The 15,415-nt window shown below is 40.5% G+C and overlaps 2 protein-coding genes and 1 long non-coding RNA gene across 3 annotated transcripts; 2 read left to right on the top strand and 1 right to left on the bottom strand.

Annotated features, from left to right (window-relative positions):
- The first annotated feature begins 82 nt into the window (after positions 1 to 82).
- Positions 83 to 8,178, top strand: LOC136446520 (poly(A) RNA polymerase, mitochondrial-like). The gene is made up of 9 exons (XM_066444923.1): positions 83 to 291; positions 1,042 to 1,217; positions 2,050 to 2,274; positions 2,995 to 3,216; positions 3,694 to 3,905; positions 4,455 to 4,681; positions 5,882 to 5,974; positions 6,426 to 6,544; positions 6,852 to 8,178. The coding sequence occupies exons 1-9, from the start codon at positions 114 to 116 to the stop codon at positions 7,233 to 7,235; spliced, it is 1,836 nt and encodes a 611-aa protein (XP_066301020.1). The 5' UTR covers positions 83 to 113; the 3' UTR covers positions 7,236 to 8,178.
- Positions 8,179 to 9,869: 1,691 nt separating this feature from the next.
- On the top strand, positions 9,870 to 13,618 carry LOC136446522 (UDP-glucuronosyltransferase 2C1-like). Its single transcript, XM_066444925.1, has 7 exons — positions 9,870 to 10,247; positions 10,719 to 10,950; positions 11,253 to 11,424; positions 11,684 to 11,840; positions 12,019 to 12,238; positions 12,392 to 12,611; positions 12,975 to 13,618. Exons 1-7 carry the CDS (start codon positions 9,960 to 9,962, stop codon positions 13,258 to 13,260), a joined length of 1,575 nt encoding a protein of 524 aa, XP_066301022.1. The 5' UTR covers positions 9,870 to 9,959; the 3' UTR covers positions 13,261 to 13,618.
- A 37-nt stretch (positions 13,619 to 13,655) lies between these two features.
- On the bottom strand, positions 13,656 to 15,164 carry LOC136446529 (uncharacterized). Its single transcript, XR_010757585.1, has 3 exons — positions 14,927 to 15,164; positions 14,154 to 14,279; positions 13,656 to 13,855 (listed from the first exon to the last, which is right to left on the bottom strand). It is a non-coding gene; the product is annotated as an uncharacterized lncRNA (long non-coding RNA).
- Positions 15,165 to 15,415: the final 251 nt, after the last annotated feature.

Raw genomic sequence — 15,415 nt, 5'->3', positions numbered from 1 at the left:
AATGTTTAAAGAAAGATACTTTTGTGTGCATATGAAAAAAAGACGTATCTAGATATACACATCGCTGTTTCTTTAGATTGTACCATGAGAACGAGAATGATATAGAAACCAAGATGGCGGCGCCCATGGTGAGGAAAGGGATGTCGTTGCGTTTGTTTTTGGAGAGATATTCTGGACTGTCAGGAAGATCGCCGGTGTTCTACAAGTTTGTAAGACGATGTACGACCCAGGCTTCAAATTCAGACACTGTGGAGACATCCGAGCCCGAGATTTCTTCAAGCGGAGACAATGGTTGGTAGAAATGAGGGAGGGGGGCATCACTTTCTTTATTTTTTTTTAGGCGTACTGTAGTTTCCATTTGCACATTTGATGAGATAAATATGTTGACACGTTAATTGATAATAACATATCATTGTTGGACCTTAGTGTTCAAATCTATGGTATTCTTGCATTGCCATGGGTATCTGTTCAAAGTGTTTTTCAGATTATGAACCTGAATAATGCACTCTGTGACAGAAAAAATTGTAGCCTATAGGAGTCCATTCTGCTATATGATACTATATCAAATACATACATGCAAAACCAATGCAGAATTAAGACTGGAAATAGGAGTATACTTAGAAGGCTTTTGTAAACTCTTGCAAAAAAAACCTCAAGGACCTTCCTTATTACTAGTGCTTTAATGTAGTACTGTAATAAAAAAATATATATAAATCTTAATGAAAGCTCATCTGTGTTGGTACTAGTAGTAATCATAATACAGTGCCAAACTTTCTTCCAACACTAAGGTATTCACGGATCAAACTTATAAACACTAGGTTTTATCATTTTTGCCATTTCCGCGATATTGTGAAATTCATGGCACTGGGAGTGTGTGTTTCTGTGTTACAGTAATATTGTTTTAACTGTTCCAAAAATATTGTTTCTACCGCACATGCAAGCTTGTAGGACACTGCAAAAACCTTAAGGTCTTTCCATTCCTACTGCAAAATTAAATCCTTGCAAAAATGAATGGATTAACAGTAATTTCTTAAACTTCAGATGTTCCCAGACCCGGCGTGGACCTGCGCAGATTTACGGATATCCAGGAGGAGCGTAGACAGGAAGCGTTACGGAGCATACTGGTCAGACACGTCGGGAAAGCCACGGAGGATGAGCTCGCCAAGTTCTGTTCTCACTTTGGAGAGGTCAAAAACAGTTTCACTTATGGAAACCAGGTAAATAATAAGATGATTTAGATATTTCTTCTTTTTTTGTACCAAGGAGGTTAAAGAATAGACCTCCTTGTTTGTAGTTTTTATGTTATGAAACTTTAATCGTTAACCATAACTTCTTATCCTTCTGAAAGAATGTAATCCCAATAATTGGAGTTTTGTTTTATGATTGAGGGATTGACAATCCTGGGGGGGGGGGGCATTTGCTTTACATGAAACAAGGTTGGAAATTTCAGTCTTTTACATGACTCGTCTGACCGTAATTTCTCATCTCATGATTTCTCATCGAATATTCTAAAACACCACAGTCCACATGACAGATAGCTAGGAGAATACCGGCCTTCTACATTGTGTACACAATCCCTGACTGCTACATTTGTAAGTGGTTGCTTTGCCCTCATACTCAACAACCTACCATATCATTTTGAACACAATCAAATTGACATGTAATGATGACATATAAATTTTCAGGAGCTGTACACACTACTGGAGTACAAGTCAAAGGGCGCAGTCCACAGCCTTCTCAAAACGGCACACTTCAGGTCCGTTTTGGCGGTCCTGCCCTACAAGTCACGTCTGCTGAGCTGGTCAAAACTGCTGTATCAATCTAACTACAATCAAATTGACGTGTACTTTTGGCATACATTTTCAGGAGGTGTGCACTTTACTGGAGTACAAGTCAAAGAGCTCAGTCCATAGACTCCTCAACACGGCCCACTTCAGGTCCGTTCTGGAAGTCCTGCCCTACAAGTCACGACTGCTGTGCTGGTCAAAACTGCTGTATCAATCTAACTACAATCAAATTGACATATACTTATGACATGTACATTTTCAGGAGCTGTACACATTACTGGAGTACAAGTCAAAGGGCTCGGTCCACAGCCTCCTCAACACGGCCCACTTCAGGTCCGTTCTGGAGGTCTTGCCCTACAAGTCACGTCTGCTGAGCTTCCGGTCTAGCAGCTGGATGAACAGCACCAGTAAGAAGTCCAGTGTGGGAGACATGACGGCAGAACAGAAGTTTTCCATCTTGGCAACCAAGCTTTGTGCAGCGCAGTCTGTTAGTATGCATTGATTTTTGTTATTTGACTAGACTTACTTGACTTATGTCGGGCGCCATTCCTCTGTCACCCAAACCACCGTGGCCGCCCAGAAGTTCCTGTTCTGCATAGCCTTCCCCTTGCCATCAGCTTGTATACCAGTGTCTCCTTTTCATTTAGTTGCGGCAAATATAATCTTAGATGTTAGACAGCTAGAGGTAAAATGGATTGGAGTGAATGAAATGTTTGGTGTTTCAACAATCTTCTAATGTTGCATAAGATAGCAAAGGTTGTTGACTTAGATCTAAAGGTTGTGGGTTCAAATCCCTGGCTGTCCCCAGTGTTGTGCCCTTGGGAGAGGCACTTTACAAGTTGACACCTATTTCCTCACTTAACTCAGATGAAACTGAGTACCTAGCTTTGGTTAGGGACATCCTCTTGGATGGAACGTAAAGCTAGAGGTCCTGTGTTCAATGAGAACCACACCTTGAGCATGTTACTGAATAAGTAGGGGTCCATCCTGGTATGAGTGTGTCAAACCTTACAGTATGGTCTCCTGGTTGCCATCTTGAAAAGGTGATAGTCACCTCTTATGTCAATCCTTTCACAAATGGGTGAATCTCAATAGATAAATTAATGAATCTTGCAGAGGAGCTTTTCTGAAATCTATGCAGAATCTCAGTCCTTACAGAACAGTATGCATAAACCTTTAACATATCGTGTCTTTTTTCTACCTACAGATGGAGGAACAGATGCAGGTTTTAGTCCGAGAGACGCAGTTATCGGAGGGCGAGACGCGACTGAGATTCCTGGTCTGCTCTTTGGTTGAGGATGCCATCACAGGCTACTTCCCAGGATGCATTGTGCACCCCTTTGGCTCCTCTGTCAATGGTTTTGGCAACAAGGGCTGTGACCTTGACATGTACTTGAACTTGAATGTGGATGAACACAAGCCCAAGAAGGCAGGTTTATACTTACTATGATACTACATATATCTGGTATCTGTATATGCCAGGGGTCTAGTCAGCTGGAACTTTTTCATCATCCCAAATCCCATTTACAGAAAAATCCTAATAACTTTTTTCCATCATTGTGCATAAACTCTTCACTGTTAAATTTCCAGGCCAGTGTTTGGGTGTAGTTTATTCAAATTAGTTATTTCTATATCTCAACCTACCGATTTTGTCCATTAATTTCGCCGGAAAGGTCTTAAAATGTTTTCGTCATACACAGCAAGATTCTGTCTGATGACGGGTACTGTCTAGATCCCTGCAGTATATTCAGTCATATATTCCATAGTTTGCTGGCATTTTTACATCCAGAAAAGTTTGATTACTCAGCTAAGTTACAGTATGTTTGTTTCTTCACCAAAGTGAAAAAAAAAGTTCCTGTTCAACTGTAACAACTGTCCTGATGACATTCTCAATTCAACCCCACAGAAGAAGTCTTTCCCGCGGATGGAGTATGAAGTCAAGACCGTGCCGACTGAGAGAGCTGCGACGCAGAACCTCCTGTCGACCGTGGGACAGTCTCTGGGGGAGTTCGTGCCCAGCTGTCGGAATGTGCAATACATCCTGAACGCTCGCTGTCCATTGGTCAAGTTTACGCACGAGGCGTCAGGCATACAGTGTGACTTGACATCCAACAACAGGTATGGAAAAAGATGAAGAAAAAAACAATGCGAAATTTTAGAACGTAGCAATTTTGACAATATCACTATTTGTAGCTTTTCCTTTAGTTTTTCTGAGGCTTAAAATATGATTAACAGGGTAGCAGTAGGAGTGGATACCGGTTCGGCTTGATAAGGTCCAAGTCCAGGTTTAGGTCCAGAGGTTTACCTAATAATCTGTCTAAATTTGTTCAGGATATTTATTGGACTTTCAGGTTTTTTATAGACTCGGTTCTTGGATGTTATACAGGTCCGAATCAGGTCCAGTGAACCGGTATCCACGCCTAGGTAGCAGGGTAACAGTATAGGATTAGGATTGAAATATACTATATAAATAACATAGTGGAAAATAGAATTAGGATTCAGGTAGAATAACATTATACCAGAGCCTTTTGATATTATTGCATTGTTTACCTTTACACGTAATGTTTTCTTCGTAGCCCTTCCTGGTTAGTCTCTGGATAAAAAGTATAAGCACAAATGATCACCATTTTATCTGACCAATGACAAGTCTCAATGCTTTTGTTTTAGCATTGCCCTGAAGAGCAGCGAGCTACTCAACCTGTACTCACGTATCGACCCCCGGGTCCCGCCGCTTGTATACGCGGTCAGACACTGGGCACGTATGCACCATATCACCAGCAACATGCCGGGAGGTTGGATCACAAACTTCTCCCTCACCGCGCTGGTCATATTCTTCCTGCAGTACACGAACAAGCCTGTGCTCCCTGGAATTGATGCATTGAAGGAGCTGGCTGGTAGGTGGCGCTTGTGCACTGCAATTCTTTTTTTATATCAAATCCCTAAAGTGTCATCCTAGTTAAATATAGTTCCAGGGCTCCCATACTCTCCCTTGACCAACCAGTCTGAGATTGCTTAGATTCAAGTCGTCTGGAATACATGTATATGCATTCGGTCAGATTTTGGCCGGGCATGCTGATTGGTCCCAGCTTCTGGAAGAGTATGGGAGATCATATCCCAGTCTTTATGTTGCTGTGTGTATCAAATTCCAGTCTTCATATTGCTGTGCGTATCGAATCCCAGTCTTATATATGTTGCTGTGTGTATTGAATCTCAGTTTTATATTATGTTGCTGTGTGTATCGAATCTCAGTTTTATATTATGTTGCTGTGTGTATCGAATCTCAGTCTTATATATGTTGCTGTGTGTATTGAATCTCAGTCTTATATATGTTGCTGTGCGTATCGAATCCCAGTCTTATATATGTTGCTGTGTGTATTGAATCTCAGTTTTATATTATGTTGCTGTGTGTATCGAATCTCAGTCTTATATATGTTGCTGTGTGTATTGAATCTCAGTCTTATATATGTTGCTGTGCATATCGAATCCCAGTCTTATATATGTTGCTGTGTGTATTGAATCTCAGTCTTATATTATGTTGCTGTGCGTATCGAATCTCAGTCTTATATATGTTGCTGTGTGTATCGAATCTCAGTCTTATATATGTTGCTTTGTGTATCGAATCTCAGTCTCATATATGTTGCTTTGTGTATCGAGTCTCAGTCTTATATATGTTGCTGTGTGCATCGAATCTCAGTCTTACATATGTTGCTGTGTGTATCGAATAGAACTTATATAGAACTTTATTGCGCGACTATTGTAGCAGGTACAAAGTATGGCAACAACAGTAAACATAGAACAAGACATAAGTATGGAATAAAACTATTCACTACAACAAAATGACTATCTTAGGTTTTACATGATTCAAGTTGGGCTAATTTTGAGTATCATTATTTTTATAGGTTGCTGTGTGTATCGAATCTCAGTCTTATATATGTTGCTGTGTGTTTCAAATCCCAGTCTTTATGTTGCTGTGTGTATCAAATCCCACTATCCCAGTCATTTTTTTATTCTGCATACTAACATAGTGCCTATTTAAAAATGGTGTAATGACAATGCCAAACTTGTTCAAACTTTGCTATGTTGCATCACCACAGATAAGGCCGACACCTGTATTCTTGAAGGAAATGACTGCACACTTGTGAGTGACCTGACCAAGGTACCGCCTTCAGGAAATACAGACAGTATAGGTATGTGGGAGCAATGAATAGAAGAATACTTATTAGTTATGAATAGAACCTGCAATTAGAAAACTAATGCAATAGATAAGGAATTCCAAAAGCACCTGCTAAAGATAATGACAGTACATTCGAGGAAGAATGTACCGTATTCATCCTATTGAAAATGTGTGTGTAGAATTATTTTGACCAAGTACTCACATGTTAATGAAATGTCAATGAAATATAAATGTTGAATGTCGATTTGGAAAGAATTGTCTCAAGACTTTCTCACACACACAGACACACATGCACACAAACAAACAAACACACACACAGGCACACATACACAAACACACATACATACAAACAAACACAAACTTACACTCGTACAATAACTACTTTAAAAGTGTCCTTGGCAGGTTTTCAGTTCAGAATTTTTATCTGTTACCATAAGGTTATTAATATTAACCCTGTTCTGTAGATGATCTTCTGCTGGAGTTCTTCGAGTTCTACAGCAATTTCAACTTCAAGAACTGTGGGCTGAACCTACGCACAGGAGAAATACAGGAGAAAAAGAACTTCGATGCCCTGTACATACAGGTCAGAAGTTTTTCTGTAATCTATTAATTGATTTTATCCATAAATATATTTGAAGTATCCATTTCCATCAATGTAGATATTTCATACCGTTAACACTTGCCAACAAGCTTTTGATCAGTCCTTTGATTCCTCTGAAGTTGTAACAATAGAAGTTTGACGTCGGCATCAAAAGCTTGTTGGTAAGCACTTTGTGTACGAAATACAGAAATACAGAACCCAAAATAGCACATAAATTCAACATAAATCCAACATGTAGTTTGAAAACACAATGTAAAATTAACAATATGTGTTTGTTTTTTTCTTTTAGAATCCATTTGAGCAGCAGCTAAACCTGAGTAAAAACGTCAGCATGCATCATATGGAAAAGTTTGTCCAACTAGCGAGGGAGGCTGCTTGGATGGCAGAACAGCCTGACTTCCTCCAACCTGAGGTCAGTCCAAAAGGTGGAGTCACCCCCTGGGGACTAGTGTCCATTCTGTCTGGATATAACAGAAGAAAGAGAAGACTCATGGACCAGAAGGAATTCACTCCAATCTTTGACTCTATTAAGTCGGGAAATCCCAAAAGGAATTCTTCCCATGGCAACGTCGGACCGAGAATAAACATCACAGAACCTGTCAAGTTCAAGTCTGTGCTCAAATCTGCCAAGTCCAAGGTTGATAAAAGGACCAAGAGTGGAAACAGGAGATAGTAACTGTTGCAAGGTGCACTAAGAGAGATCTACAATGGTGGAAATGACTCAATAAGGAGTAAACTGAGATGCAGAAATCATTTTATACATAACAGTCATGTACAAACCCCAGCTACAGTGATGTTTCTTTGTAATAATCCATTAAGGCCACACCAATTTAATTTCTTGGTTAACGGATTTGTATTTTCCACCAAAAAAATTTTAGAAAAAAAAAATTCTGGGCCAGCCTTCTGTTTTCACGATTTTTTTTTTTTTCAAAATTTTTTTTTTTTGGAAAATAAAAATCTGTTAACCAAGAAATTAAATTGGTGTAGCCTAAAATCAAAATTATTATCAGAACCGTCCAGTTGTCAAGTTAAATGATGGCAATTCATTGAAAATTGGATGTATAGACTCCTAGAAAAAGGCACAGAAAATACAGACATTTATTTAGCTGGAGAGCAATACAAGAGACTACTTGTACTACTACACAGAATTGTGTAACATGTATTTCTGTTTTTTGTTCTATAACGCTATGTGTAAGATGTAAATGATAAATTCATTGGTGCACAATCTTTCTTATGTTGCATTTTGGCCATCAAGAAATACACTATTTTCGACCAAATATAAATGTAGTCATTTTATGAAGCATGCTAGGAGAATCAGGATAGTTATGGTATTAAATATAATGATTTTGTAAGGGGATAGCTAGCAACACTCTTTGAAGCCTACTACTTCATCCAACACTACTTCTTTAAATGTAAATTGTATATATGTTGGAACATTTCTCTAGATTAGACAAGATACAAATGGTGTAATAATTGCAGTTTGCAAGAACAGAAGTCATGTTTTCCAACATCGATATCTTGCTACAAGGAAACAAAGTTACTAACTGTTCTGTGCCTTTTTTCCTATGATCCATTTTCTCCACATATATTTCCGCTATTAAACATGAAGCCAACAAGTTGAAATGTCAAATGGATAATGATATTTAAAGATAACACTGAAGAAAAGCGTGTACAACAAGCAAATCACAGTAATTAGTATTAGCAAGGACATGATGTAGAATGTCTATAGAATGCCCTGCTATATAATACTTCAAATGTGACTGTGAAGTGGGGAGACTAAAGTTCCTTCAACACTGAAAAGCATCAAACACGTATTAAAGCAGCAAGCAGATGTTCAGTCCGGTGAAAAAGAAGTGTCAACTGGTTTTGCATATCTTCGATGTGTACATCATCAGGGGTGGGCGGGGCCATCGGGACCTACAATCTGACACCGTTTGACCTTTGACATGTTCTAAGCCCAGGACCCAATTAGCGGTTATTTCGCGATCCTCTTGTCAGCGTACTGTTGGCCGGAGCGGGTTCTACGCACATTTTTCCTCAGGTCTGCTGATCCTACTGCTTGTGATCGCCAGGTAAGGTTACGTTCAGCTATATCTAGTCAGACCCGATATAGAGGAATAGTCAATGACAGATGACAAACGCATGTGAGATACTTTAACGGAGCAGATGTTTGTTTTGTACTGTATGCACGGAGGAGGTCCGTGGTTGCTCAGTACTTATTCACGCAAGAGTTGATCATGAATATCGCTATTCAGACATGTTGCCTGAATACAAAAGAGGTTCTAGTCAACTTGGGTAAGCTTAGGTAAAAGTAAGGACTATATATATCATGAATGTCCTTGGTCAGAAGCATGAGAATATGATACTGCTATGTAGCATAAACACTACACGATGCATGACCTAGAAATTAGTAGAATCGAATTTCCCAACACACAAACAGTAGCCATGCTAGTTATTCCGAGGGTGCGATTATTGTATTAGTTACGGTGCCGCGGTCATTCCTTAAGTTCTAAATACACTGTAGTCATCTCACGTTTAACGCGCCCTAAGACGATATAGACATGTAATTAAAGTCAGGAGACATAGTAAATGGTTTCATTTTGGCTAAATGGCAACATTCTCTCAATCAGGGAGTTTCCATGTGACTTATCCCCGTGAGAAAAGTGTTTCAATTCTGTATTTAGCGACAATCTGAATGTTGTTCCTCTTTGGTGGTCTTTTCTATCGGTGCCTCTTTCATTTGGGATTTAGAAAAGCAAGTTTTATTGAAAAGAAACCGGTCGTCATTTACACGCACTACAATTTTGTTGTTTTCACTTGAAAGTTCATCTGTGTCGGTGGGAGTCATTCTTTGCGTATCAAAGTTGAACTGTAATTTCCAACCCCCAAAAAATGGACTTACCCATATTTTCCGACTGATCAACTCCAGTCTTTGTCAAAGAATGAAGTTGATCAGTTGAAAATCGGGGTAAGGTCCTTTTTTGTGTAGGAAATTCAACTCTGATACCGCTTTGTTGTACTCTCCAAGCAGAGGAGTGGGTCCGGCAGGTTTTTGACGTGTTTTTAGGCGTTTTTGTCGGGCTTTCTACTTTGTCATGGTATCTTTGTCTCTATAACCCACATTTATTATATATAGAGACAAAGATACCATGACAAAGTAGAAAGCCCGACAAAAACGCCTAAAAACACGTCAAAAACCTGCCGGACCCACTCCTCTGCTCAGTGGAGAGTAGCTTTGTTGTTTCTCCAGTCAAATCTCCACTGTTGTGTTGTGAAAGTGGTTCATGTTTACATTCGAAGCGTCCGATTTTTGTCTATTTCAGGTCCTGACTTATTAACAGTCGGTGCACGAACTATCGGACCGATAGCACAGTACCACAAGCGCTGACAAAACAAAATGCGGGCTAGTTTTCATCTCTTCCTGGCAGTTGCTGCCATCTTGTCACAACGCGCTCAAGCTGCGGACATCCTCGTGGCGACGATGACGTTCGGCAGCCCGTGGATGGACGTGGCGAAGATTGCCGAAGCCCTGGCTTCCCGAGGACATGTCGTCACCGTGGTGGCTCCTGCTAGCGAAAAGAGCGATCTGATGCGGAAATTGCCGAGCTTGCGGTATGAATTTTACGGACATCCCGAAAAACCGCCGATGATGAAAAACAACCTAAAGACTATACCGCAAGCATTTGTAAGTACATCAATTCAAATGCACCAAGAATCCTGTTATGTAGCGTTCAAATAAGATGTTCAAAATACCACCACAAATCAATGTACAAATTGACACCTTTAACTAAAGTTGAAGATTAAGATGTGCCTGTATGATCCAAATACTATCGAAAAAATCAGATATGAATTTCAATTCCTAATAACGATGTACAAAACTGCGAATTGCTCGTCTTACCCCAAGACCGTGAGAAAATATCATTGAGTAACCGCTCTGCTTTTCTTAGACAGGATCATCAGATATGCATGCAGTTTTGACAGATATCCAAATGAATGTAAAAATTCATTCAAACATATACTACAAATATAACGTACACTGCGACTGAATTAATAATATTCGCATCACTTTGATCTTTTTGAGTTCAATGCTTACACCTTACCTTATTTTACCCACCTTGCCATTCATTTGTATTAAAACTGTCACACTGGCTCACAGGCATTTTCTTCAATTACTTGGCTGGAATTCATGGCAATGGCAAACAAAATGACTTCTGGCCTCTTGGAAAACTGTGAGGGAATGCTGAGTGACAGTCAGCTGATGACGAACCTGAAGAACACCCACTATGACGTAGTTCTGACGTACCCTGGGACGTCATGTGGGTCAATCGTGGCTCAGTACTTGGACCTACCTCTGGTCTGCACGCTGAGGTCTATGCCTACAGGACTTGGTGCGTTATGTTTATACATCTGGCGCTCTATTGTAGGCATATTTCCTGAAGATACTATCTGATGCTCATCATTTCGGTGCACTATATATTCTAGGCAATAGAATAATGCCAAGTTATATCATACAGATAAAGACAGACATTCAACGAGAGATGAATTCCTTACATTTTCTACCTTACTTCAACTTTCGTCATTGTCATTTGGAAATATTTAACAAGTTTATCGCATCGTGAATGCGTAATTAAATATGAAGGTACTGTTTGAGTTTTTTATGCAATCGTCTTCTTTTGATGTTATGTTGCAGACATCCGGGCCACTGGTGTCCCCAGCCCTGTCTCCTACATACCAACTGTGACGTCAGGACTGACCGACCAGATGACCTTCTTACAGAGGGTCAAGAATACCCTGGTTTACTTTGGACTGACCACAATGGGACAAGTGGTGTTCGAGAGGAGCATGGACGCTATTGCAAGCAGGTATGTGCACTTATGTCAGTAGCTCGTAGATCATTACCCTCTGAGAGATTGGGATTCAGGAGTACACAGCTAACGTTTCAGCAGCCGTTCATCAGGCCTAAGGACATCTACTACTGCTAGCCGCAAGATGGCGTTGCTTCAAGGATGCTGTCCCCCCTACCCCCCTCGTCTCGGCTGTGGAGACGACGTAATCACATAGCAGAAATGATGTGTTAAGATCAACACTACAACACTCATTTTGTTGTCTTTACACTAACAGAACCATTGGTAGCAACTTCACCATGTTCGCCGCCTTGGCAAGAACCGACGTGTGGCTCTACCAATCAGACGTCCTGTTCGACTTCCCTAGACCCACCATGCCAAATATGGTCAGCATAGCGGGTCACATGGCTGATAAGGTCAAGCCACTCAGTGAGGTTAGTCAATGATTGAAATTAGAAGCAACATAACATTAACGTCGACCAGCTTTGTGACCTTTTTCGCTGAAATCATATTTGATTGTGTTCTAATTGAAACAATAAACTTTATTGTCTTATTCTGTCAGAAATGACCTTCAAGGATGGTCCTAACTCTTGTATTCTACTGAATTAATAGGAGCTGGAAAAGTTCATGCAGAGCTCTGGAGATGCCGGGGTCGTGATTGTAACGTTCGGCTCCATGGTAGCGACCATGCCTGCAGAGAGAGCCGACATGCTGGCCGCTGCTTTTGCCCGTCTGCCGCAGAAGGTCGTGTGGCGCTACGCTGGGACGCCACCTCCAAGTCTGGGGTCCAACACCAAGACCATGGAGTGGTTACCTCAAAGCGACTTACTAGGTAAATGTCATTTATGCACTGCAGAGTCCATTATATTGCCATGTCAGAGTTTGTTTATGCAGCTATAGTTTAGTGGATGATGAAATCATTTTGTATAAAACCACATTGATCCATTGTTGTCACACATTCAAGCTTTAATTTGTATCCCTTCAGCTCATCCCAAGACAAAGGCGTTTGTATCACACTGTGGCTACAACGGTATAACAGAGGCCATGCACCACGGGGTGCCCCTGATCGGCATGCCTCTGTTCGGTGACCAACATGACAACATCGTCCGAGTGGTGGCCCGAGGGATGGCGGTGTCACTGGACATCCACAGCGTGACGTCAGAAGAGGTTTACCAGGCCATCACTACCGTTATTACAGACCCGAGGTAAGTGCAGGAAGCCTAGGTAGAGTTAGAAGACTTAAAAGATAATGAATGAAAAGGTAAAGATAATATGAAAAGGAACAGATGCTTGGAGTCTTCACTGATTTGCAATCTGAGCCAGTTTTGTCCACCCTGTTTGATGGCGGACCTGGTCAAGTCAAGTCCACGGAGCTTTATACATGTCCTGTGTTGAATCATCAAATGTACATCAACGGCTCTCACCTCTTTCAATGAACTAAAGCGATCAGTAACCTGAAACAATCTACATCACATTATCGTTCTTAAAAACCATTTACACAAATGATTCACAACAGCCCTGCGCTTGTCTGGTTTGTGCGAATGGGCTAACTTAAGAATGTATTTCAGGTACAAGGAAAAGGCCAAATTCATCTCCACCATCCGCCAAGACCAACCACAGTCACCCATGGAGCGGGCAATATGGTGGATAGAACACGTCATCAAACATGGCGGCCTCCCTCATCTCAGGTCAAGGGCAATCGAACTGCCCTTCTACCAGTACTACCTGTTAGACGTCCTGGCTCTGATTGTGGCAGTTATAACTGTTATATTGTTGAGCTGTTGGAAGTGCTGTTTGTTTGCTTGCGGCATGTGCAAAAGGAGTAGAACCGACATCAAACATAAAACTTCCTAACTCTTCATGTGCGCCAAATATGTCACAGAGAAAAAGAAGTGAATATGTAGATGTTTTGGGAAAGTGTCAACGTAGATGCACTTTACCTTTTATTTCAATGTAACATGTACGATTGGACTTGTACAAATCTTTACGTAAATTCGCAGAAGTGGTGGTGACTATCTCTAACTGAGGGCCAGTGCAGAACATCAAAATAGTAAGCATACGAAACAAAATAGGAAGAACAACAATGGAATTATTACAATGAAATGTTGTGAATAGATGAGGCACGTTGTCGATTTTGATTTTGCACTTAGATAGCACTGAAATCAAGAAAACGTTAGGAAAGGATTGCATTCAATAAAGACATCAGGAATAAGACCTTTGCAAATCGTTTATGTACTATCTGCAATAGGTTCATGTAATTTGTTTATTTAACGGCATTTGCACTTTCTAACGCTACCAACCTAAATTTTCCTTCTTATTCTGTTCCCGTAGCCATTTCATGAGCGGCTGAAAATACTCCAAAATGGCGGACGTCGCCATCTTGTTTTGACCTGTCATGGCCCTCATAGCTTCTGGCCAAGGTTGACTCTGTCCCATCCGCAACATCTCGCTGTAACAGATAGTAGGGTAGAGGTTGGGCTCACGGTTATACACTAGTACCTTAACCTAAACCATAACCCGTTTAAATCTTATTGTCTTAAGCAGCATTGTTGAGACTAGACTTCATATTTGTCAAGGGCTCAAAGATGTTTGATCACGTTTTCTCAAAAATGCATGGATGCTAAGTCCCTATGGCTCCAAACCTAAAAATGTGGAGTGTATACTCGAGTTTCGTCATGCTAAATCTCTTGTCTTTATCACAGACGATATATTTTCACCAATAGCTCAGACTGCTTGTGTAATCTTACCGTAGTCTATCCCCTGCTTCAAAAGATCCGTATATGTCACACTTATGAAGCGGGCCTTGCAGATATCCTGCCTCCCTACACAGGGATTTCTGGAACTGGAACTGGATAATGTAGCTGACAAAGTACCTACGGGAAGATTTGGAATTAGCACAAACGCTGTAGAATTTTTTTGTTCCCTCGTTATAAAGACTCGAAGGCAATTGATTTATGAATAGAAACACAGAATAGAAGCGTTCAACAAAAAGGCTAAATGGAACCTACAGGCGAATGCTCCGAATTAGGAGGAAAAACTCACCAACGAGCAACTGTATCAAGACCTGCCACCAGTTTCAGAGAAAATAAATGCAAGAAGATTGAAATTAGCTGCTCATTGCATCAGACAAAAGGAAAAGAAGCCGTGGAAGACCAAAAGGCACCTTCATCGATACCAACCTTACTGAAGTGAAGGAAAAACAGTCCCTGATGGAAGAAAGGGAGGAGTGGAGGAAGCTTTCAAGTCTGGTTCGAGCGGGAGCTCGACCAAAGTAAGTAAGTAAGTAAGTCAGACGTATACCGTTTGCGAAAACATTTCTTCCCAGCAAAAATTCGTTGTTGCTCAGTCCCGACGAATTTCTAATTCTAAAACTTTGTCTATAGAACTTGTGAAGTCTTAATGGGCTAAACCGCATGATTCATACTTACGTATTCGTGCGACGGTGCATATAGATATACAATGTCATTTAACTTTGCAATTTAGTTGATCTCTTTGACAAACAGCAATGCTATATCATTACCTCATCATGGCATATCCATAGACAATGTGAAACTTGGACCCAGCATCAAAGTCTTCTTCTATCCTTTGTACAGGAGGTGACAGGCCCTGATAGTACCTGTGAACACATGCCATAACTTGTAAGCCAAGTCTGTTCTTTTATTTAAGATATATACAGAACGATTAGCGGTATTCATTTTCAAATGAATGAGTGGAAGAAGACATTGTACGTGACAGGTTATGGTGATATGGTGACATCTTACTACATCTAAAGCCTATATGTTACTACTATGTACAAGTTCAGCTTCTTCTAGCTTCTGAAGACTGTTGTAGATGTATGAACATATCGATGTACATGGTTTGTCTAGTTCCTTGAGGAATAAGAATTCATCTAGCAAGATCTGTGCTTTTTGAATATCGAAAACAAGGAAACTGATCTTGGATATCATGAATTAAAGAAACGTTTAGCATCAAGTCGCGTAATGTGTGATGGCACATGTATAAGATATGC

This window comes from Branchiostoma lanceolatum, chromosome 12, assembly GCF_035083965.1.
Source record: "Branchiostoma lanceolatum isolate klBraLanc5 chromosome 12, klBraLanc5.hap2, whole genome shotgun sequence".
Lineage (NCBI taxonomy): Eukaryota > Metazoa > Chordata > Leptocardii > Amphioxiformes > Branchiostomatidae > Branchiostoma > Branchiostoma lanceolatum.
This window is presented reverse-complemented; position numbering and strand designations above follow the sequence as displayed.